The sequence below is a fragment of the Myxine glutinosa genome, chromosome 1 (genome assembly GCF_964187855.1).
Source record: "Myxine glutinosa chromosome 1, kmMyxGlut1.1, whole genome shotgun sequence".
Taxonomy (NCBI): Eukaryota; Metazoa; Chordata; class Myxini; order Myxiniformes; family Myxinidae; genus Myxine; species Myxine glutinosa.
Genome location: NC_136261.1, coordinates 327,460,911 through 327,469,251, shown reverse-complemented (window position 1 = coordinate 327,469,251; position 8,341 = coordinate 327,460,911). Strand labels below are relative to the sequence as shown.

The window sequence follows — 8,341 nt, the reverse complement described above, 5'->3', positions numbered from 1 at the left end:
TTTCTGCCGTGACTCCTCTCGGTGCTCGTAGGTACACCGTGCCCGGGGTTTTGGGTGGAGCACGTAACAACACCCTATGTAAAGTTTTGACTTTTTCAACATATTTCAACATGCAGCTATTTGATCTTCATTTCAACAATATTGACAGATAAAGGTGATAAAATATAACAAATATTATGAAACATTTACATTTTGTAGTCCATTGTATATCGACTGCCAGGTGTTCCAATTTTTCATTTCATTTCGTGACCTGAAAATCGGGTGGGCATCAAATTGGCATGATAATATAGAAAAAATTAAGAAATAATGTTCATGACTTTTCACAAGTCAGATTCTGGTACGTTAGTCTGTAATATAATGTTGAAATTTCTAATTTTATTTCCAAAATCTCCGTTTAGCCTCGAACGCATTTCGATGTATTGACCAATGAGGATCGCGCTTATTCGCGCTACGAACGATGTCTGGGCGTCCGGCTGCGAGTAAACAAAATGGCGGCCTCCAGTAGCAGTGACGGTGACGAGGATGGGACGAGAAACGCTGTTATATGTGCATTTCTCCGGCCAAAAGATCAAGTTTAATACCTTTTAGTGATATAACATGGCCGCGATATTTGCAATTTGTTCTTACGTGGCAGAATTTAGAAGGTGATCAAGCTGAAATTGCGAGAAATTTCGTGAAGAACCACGCTGACGAATTCGGCGAACGTGGCAACAGTATGGTAACAATACCTGCTATAGCTATACCGCATGATGCAGCGTTTCATCAAGTGTGTTATTCACGATTTACCGATAAACAACGAGTGAGCAGGGTGCAAAGCAGCATGAAAAAGAGAGAAGAAAATGCAGCCAATACTGGTAGGTTGAATAACTTGAATAATAAATCATGACAATGCTTCAAAACTTAGTTTGATTTTTTTTTTTGTGAGGTATATGTAAAATGATTTTGTGTGTAGTCGAACGATTTTGAATTGAAGGAACTGTCCAATATTTATGCAAGGAGGTAGGGCCGAGGTGAAACAAATACATTTTTAAAAGGAAGTCTGAGGAAGGGGGGGGGGGGGGGGAGGAGGGAATCTAGTCGGGCTAACCATGATGAGGTCTAGACATTTTTAACTCACATAATTTTAATTGTTTTCTTTTATGTGTATTTATTGCAGCTTCAACATGCAATGACATCAACGTCAACATTGACAAGGTGCATAAAGGCCCACAACCAGTCAAGAAACGTGCTCTACGCTCCAGCTTAGGCAAGCCCAAATGTTCAGCCAGATCCCAATATGTGTTGCCTAATATATGCATCCTTTGTCAGAAAGAGAGAACAATCAATACAGGCAAAAGGGGACGAAGAAAAGAGCCTCTAACAAGGTGCTCAACAATTGAGGCACCAAGACTGCAGCAAGCCGCTAAAGACAACAACAATACAAACCTGCTGCTTCAAATTCAAGACCGCGATTGTGTTGCGATAGAGGTAAAATACCATGGTCGCTGCTACAAGGAGTATACCTGGTATTTAGGCAAGCTAGCGACAACACCTAATGCAGAGCAACAAGGAGACTTCAACTACTCAGAAGCATACACATTATTTTGTGCAACAGTCAAGGATCTTATAATAGACAACAAGGAAATCTACAGACTGAAACGACTTAATGACATGTTCATGAAACAAATCAAAGCAACACACGGAATAGAATCAAACTACAAAAGTGGCTTTCTCAAGACAAGACTGATGAAAACATTTCCACAACTATGCTTTCTAACCCCGTATATGCGCTGCCAAGGACACATTGTGTATGTTAATGACATCTCCACTGAAGTGCTGGTTGAAGAAAAGAAAGTGTTGCAAGAAACCATGCATGGTTCAGGTGATGACACAACAGAGACAGAACAAACATCCGACTCTGAACCAACCCCACCAAAGCAACCTGGGTATACTGAGAATAACCTTAGAGAACACTACTTCACTGCGCTACAATTGAGAAATGCAATAGATGAGATCAAGCCAAATATGCCATGGCCCCCAACCTCTGAGCACCTGACAACAAATGCCGCAGAAGCAATTGTACCTGCCTGTCTCTATAACTTTATTGCATGGATGGTGGGAGTGTCAGACGAACCTGATTCTGATGAGTTTGTAAAGATAGAATCTACAATACATAGAAGAATTCTCACAATTGCACAGGACATCATATACCTCCAATCAAAGGGAAGGAAACAGATGCCCAAACATTTGTCACTTGCAATGACAGTACGTCATCTCTCAGGTTCAGCCCAATTAATCAGCCTACTGAACGGGTTTGGTTACTGCGTCTCAAACTCTGTCGTCTTAAATCATGACACTGCACTGGCTAACCAAGAACTACATCGTGGAGAGGATGCTCTTCCATCAATCATTCAGGCGGGCAAGCATGTCACACTCGTATGGGACAATAATGACTTCGGGGAGGAGACATTGTCTGGGCGTGGAACAACGCACAATACCAATGGGATTATAATACAGCGACCAAGTCAATCCCATGAAGTAGTACAACCAGCACCAGTCACTACAGTTAAGAGGACGCGGGAGAGATCGATGCAGCCACCTGCAGTGAACCTTGCCACATATTATGGAGGGAAAAAAGAAGGACCCGCTCCATTCGCAACCAGCGTTCCATTGGATCGAGCAACGTACTTCCCATTACTCCAGCACCCTAAGACGATAGACCTAGCATACCACATCACCAAGTACAACATTGACGGGACTCTGCCATCTTGGACAGGATTCAACCAACTACTGTCTTGTGTTGAAGTTCCACCAAAGAGCGTGATAGGGTATCTCCCTGTCATTGATGCCACTCCGACTGAAATGAATACGGTACTAACAATACTGCAGAGAAGTGTTCAGATCGCCGACAAGTTACAGTTGGAAGCAGTCGTCATTGTCGTTGACCAAGCCATCTATTGCAAGGCACAGCTCATTAGATGGAAGAATGCACAGTTCATGAAGAGACTGGTAATTCGACTTGGGGCATTCCACACTGCAATGTCCTTTCTTGGCTGTATTGGAAAGAGATTTCGAGATGGTGGTCTCCATGACATCCTGGTTGAGTCAGAGATTGTTGCAGTGGGGTCTGTGAATGGAGTGTTCAGCGGCAAGCATTACAACAGGGCAGTTCGAGCCCATAAGCTGATGTCAGACGCGATGCAGCAGATGCTCCTGGATGCATATTTTGAATCTATTCCAGAACATGAGGCAGGTAGAGTGAAGGAACTTTTGTCAAACTTAGCTGAAGCTTTCCCACATCCAAACTACCATGTCATTCTCAACAGTGACAAGTTCAAAGACTTCAAAACCTCCTTTGACAAATTCTTAGAAGCAAGTGACACCAAACCAACATTTCGCTTCTGGAGTTCATACACTGAGACGGTGGAGCTTCTCTTGCTATTCATTAGAGGGACACGAGAAGCCAACTGGGATGTTCACCTCGCCAGCATACGATGTATGCTTCCATGGATATTTTCCTATGATCACATTAATTATAGCAGATACCTTCCAGTATACTGGCTGGAAATGTCAGATGTTCAGCAGACCCATCCCGCCATTCATCAGAAATTTATGGAGGGTGAATTCGCTACCCAGAGAAGCCACAAAGCTTTTGCCCAAATCGCCTGCGACCAGACCATTGAGCAGACAGCAAACAGGGATTCCAAGGCCAAGGGGGGCATGACCGGTTTCACTACCAGCAAGGGGACAGTTAACCGATGGATTTGGTCACACCACGCGAGGGGGTCAATTGCACGGGAATGCGAGGTTATGGCAGGGAAGTCCAGATATGAAGAGCACAGCTCAACACGCTCCGATCTACTACAAAGTCGCATGCTACGTGACAAAGCTGATGTTGACAAAATAATCGAGATGACAAACAGCATGATTAATCCATTTGAATATGATGGAGAGGACTTGGTTCATGTTACATCTGGTGTGGTGGCTATGAGAGAAGTTCAGGAAGATCTAAACACAGCATATGAAAGAGGAGAAACAGAGTTCACCACCCTATGTAAAGAACGACTTCAGACGGAGACAGTCGACCTGTTTGGCTCAATGAAGAAACTGAAACTTAAGACATTCACCAACATGTCTAAGGCTGTGAAAAAGAAAATTCGTGGAAAGGATGTGTCTTTGAAGGCTGACAGAAATCTCTTAGCAAGGCTTGTTGTCATCGGGCAGTTCCGGAAAATTGATCTTCAAGAGTTAATGTCCTATTCTCTTGGCCCACTACCTCTTCCTTTGGCAAGTGTGCAAGGCTGCCTCGTCAAGACCAACAAAGCCAACCTACTTCATGCACTTGAAAGTCAGGCAGAGAAACCTGTGGTTGATATTCCAGTAGGAGGCATGTATGTAATGGATGGTATGGCAATGATACAGAAATTGAATATCAACAAACTCACCGGGGAAAGGACATTTCTCAATCTGGCCCACGAAATACTGAAGCGCCTTGTCAAGGGAGCAGAGGGAAACAAGTCCAGTGAGATCCATTCCGTAACCGATACTTATCGAAAGGTATCGATTAAGAACGCCAAGCGAGAGAAGAGAGCAGCCAGAGGGTCTCAAGTGATGCGAATATATGGCCAGTCCCTTCCTCAACAATGGAAGAAGTTCCTCTCCAACGGTGACAACAAGGAGTCGCTAATTGAATACTTGTTTGAGACGTGGAGTAAGGTCAAGACAGCATACCTCAGAGGAATTACAGTGTTCTTGGCACATGGAACCAAATGCCATATCTTCACAGGAAGCAGCACTCCAGATCAGGTAGTTGAAGTGAAAGAAGAGCCATCACTAAATTCGACGCATGAAGAGGCAGACACATGGATGTTCCTCCATGCTGCGCATGCAGCACACACAAGCAATGACGTCATCATCGTTAGTCCGGATACAGATGTGTTCATAATCGGCATAGCCTTAGTACCCCAAATCTCTGCACATCTATATTTCCACACAGGAAAGGGAGTCAACCTTAGGACAATTGACTTGAAAGCAATCTACGATAGCATTGGGGATGATGTCAGCCAAGCTTTGATAGGCCTACACTGTTTTACTGGCTGTGATAGTGTAAGCGCCTTCTATGGCAAAGGCAAAAAGAAGGCCTTAAACATCATACTAAAGAATCCAGAGCTGTGCGGTGCCTTGAAGGACCTTGGAGAACGGTTTGACATACATCCAGACATGATGGAAGCACTGGAGACATTTGTCTGCAAGTTATATGGACAGCACAATATCACTACTGTGAATGAGGCCAGGTACAACATGTTTCGTCTTGCTAGAACGTCTGAGATCACAATGCCTCCCAACCAAGATGCCCTGAGACAGCACATCAAGAGAGCCAATTACCAAGCTGGTAAGTTAATTGGTTGTTTCTTTGAATATTGAACGTCACCTGTAATTTATGTTTGGACAGGAGTACTAGTATATGGTGCAGCATGTGTTAATGAAGATGATTATTTGGAAAGTTTATTGAATTGAAAACAAAATATTGAATGTCACAACAATGCTTTGTAAATGTTCAAAATTAACAGGTCTATTTGAAAGAGTAATTGAAGTAACTATCTATACAGTTGCGTGGTTAAGATAACATGACATGTAGATGATCCAGAGATTTTTTTGCTCCACACTTAGTCAGAGCAGGATGTTTTGGATTTCGCATGTTTCTCTACACAGAATTTCCCAATAATATGATTGTACTGCTATTAGTGTTAATAATATACCTCTGATGTTGTTTTGGAAATATGTAGATCTCCATTCTTAATGTTATTGATCACTTCAATATTTCAGGAATTTACAAGAGGAGCCTGCAGCCCATCCCTGACATTCCCGACCCTGATGGCTATGGATGGATGATGGAAGAGGAACTTGCCATAGACTGGATGACACTTCCACCTGCACCAGACAGCGTGATGGAGCTTGCTAACTGCACTGGAAGCTGCAAGAAGACACGATGCAGCAACGAAACTACATGCACTTGCCTACAGAATAACATTTCGTGCACAGATTTGTGCAAGTGCGGCAGGAACGACTGCTCAAACATAACTGGCCATGTTGACTTTGATGATAAGAATGATGATAAAGACTCCAGATCTGAAGATGAGGAAGACTCTGATGCTGAAGAGGATGAAATAACTGCACTATTTGTATGATGTTTTGGACAAGTTTCAACATGACCAAGCCGAAGAGACAAATTGTGGCTATAGTTCAGCCCATCTCGAGTTTATCATGACGTCAATGCGCACTGGTTCACTTGTACGCTGCGTAATTGTCTTTGATGGGTTAAAATATCACCCCTTACACACTTATTGGACCTATTAACAGTTTCAAAATAGCATTGGTAAACCACCATGGATCGTAGTAGCAACATCAATCACAAATATTGTACAAAAATTTTAAATTATGCAGGTTTTAAGGTCCAAAAACATGACTTTCTGATAAATGCATCACCACCATGTTATTTTACCAAGTCGTTAAAACAACATTTTTACTACTTTTGGGGGTCTGAATTAATAAATATTGCTGCCAAGACCAATGTGAACATGACATCATATAGTTTGTGTTGTTTTTTTACTGTGTAAATGGGTATTTCAAATGTAACATACAATTGGTGTATACTGGTGTTTTGGGGCAGCGGTTCTCGATAATGTACCACGATATCGCTTGTGAAAAAAAACAAGATGTTTTGGAGGTCATAAGGCTTCATCCCACACCCTTCTTGCCAAATCCCTAGGTTCAGGTTATGAAATCAAAAAAAAAATAGTAATCCACCCTATGGCCCTGTGTCTAATATATTTAAATAAACATAACTGCAAATTTCGCATGTGGAAAAAGTAAGTACACCCCTACATTTATCACTACTTCAAATACCAAAAATTAGAATCAGGTGCACCAGCTCAGGTGCAAATGATTAGAACATCGTTAGAGAGGATCTTGGAGGAACCTGTCTTATTTAAACCTCAGACATTTAGTTTGGTTTGCTCTTTGTTGTTGAAGTGTGCGGCGTCACCATGCCGAGATCAAAAGAGCTGTCTGCGGCCTTCAGAAAGAAGGTTATAGATGCCTAAGAGTCTGGGAAGGGATTTAAAAAGATCTCCAAACAATTTGAAATCAATCATTCCACTGTCCAGAAGATCATCTACAAGTGGAGAAGATTCTAAACAACTGCCAACTTGTTCAGGCCAGGCCGCCCCAGCAAGCTCAGCCCGAGAGCAGACCGCAAGATGCTGAAAGAAGTCTCTAAGAACCCCAGAATGTCATCACGGGACCTACAGGGATCGACTATGCCCTGATGGTGGAGGACCAGACCGCCGACCCCAGCGTCCAGGCCTTGCGGACCGCCGTCACGGGCCTCCGCGTCACCGAGGTGCCGTTCGACATCGTGGGCGGGCCCTCCTGTGCGACGTCTCCCTCGGCCGGCCTCGCCCGATCGTGCCCGCTGGCTGGCAGCGCCCGGTGTTTGACGCCATCCACGGCCTGTCCCACCCAGGCACGAAGGCCTCCCAGAAGCTCGTCACGGCAAAGTTCGTCTGGCATGGCCTCAGGAAGAACGTCCGCGACTGGGCCAGGACGTGCCTCGCATGCCAGCGCACAAAGGTCCACCGCCACACCCAGGCCCCGTTGGCCCCGTTTACGGTGCCTGAGCATCGGTTCGACCACGTCCACGTCGACTTGGTGGGACCTCTGCCCCCCTCGCAGGGTTTCACCCACCTCCTCACCATGGTGGACCGCACCACCCGGTGGCCGGAGGCTGTGCCATTGGCGGCGACGGCTGCGGCTGACGTCGCGCAAGCCTTCATCGCCACGTGGGTTGCCCGGTTCGGTGCCCCTAGTTCACCTCGGACCTCTGGGGAGCAGTGGCGCAAGGGCTCGGCGTCAAGCTGCACCGCACCCCGGCCTACCACCCCCAGGCCAACGGCCTGTGCGAGCGCTTTCATCGCTCAATGAAGGCCGCGCTCCGGGCCAGCCTCCGTGACGGCAGCTGGGCCGACAGGCTCCCCTGGGTCCTGCTGGGCCTCAGGGCGGCGCCTAAGGACGACCTGCGCGCATCCTCGGTGGAGCTGGTCTTCGGACAACCACTGCGGGTACCGGGCGAATTTATCCCCGACTCCATGGCTCCTTGGTCCACGGCGCAACAGCGCTCCACCCTGCAGGAGACTGTCAGGAGGTTCGCCCCTGTGCCGAGGGCACACCACGGTTGCCCGTCCTCCCACATCACCCCGGAGCTTCGCACGGCGGAGTACGGTTTCGTCCGGCACGACGCCCACCGGGCACCGCTGCGGCCCCCGTATGACGGGCCCTTCTGCATGCTGGAGACAGGGGACAA

At 45.9% G+C, this 8,341-nt stretch overlaps 1 protein-coding gene across 1 annotated transcript; it reads left to right on the top strand.

Moving 5' to 3' along the window:
* The first annotated feature begins 4,556 nt into the window (after nt 1–4,556).
* LOC137419503 (uncharacterized) lies at nt 4,557–6,561 on the top strand. Its single transcript, XM_068105532.2, has 2 exons — nt 4,557–5,371; nt 5,806–6,561. The coding sequence occupies exons 1-2, from the start codon at nt 4,591–4,593 to the stop codon at nt 6,165–6,167; spliced, it is 1,143 nt and encodes a 380-aa protein (XP_067961633.2). The 5' UTR covers nt 4,557–4,590; the 3' UTR covers nt 6,168–6,561.
* Nucleotides 6,562–8,341: the final 1,780 nt, after the last annotated feature.

What these genes read in the sequence shown, in the direction of transcription:
- LOC137419503 (XM_068105532.2), top strand. Translation starts at nt 4,591, where the DNA reads ATGCGAATATATGGCCAGTCCCTTCCTCAACAATGGAAGAAGTTCCTC. An exon ending in GAGAGCCAATTACCAAGCTG is followed by an intron (nt 5,372 to 5,805) that starts GTAAGTTAATTG and finishes TCAATATTTCAG; the next exon opens with GAATTTACAAGAGGAGCCTG.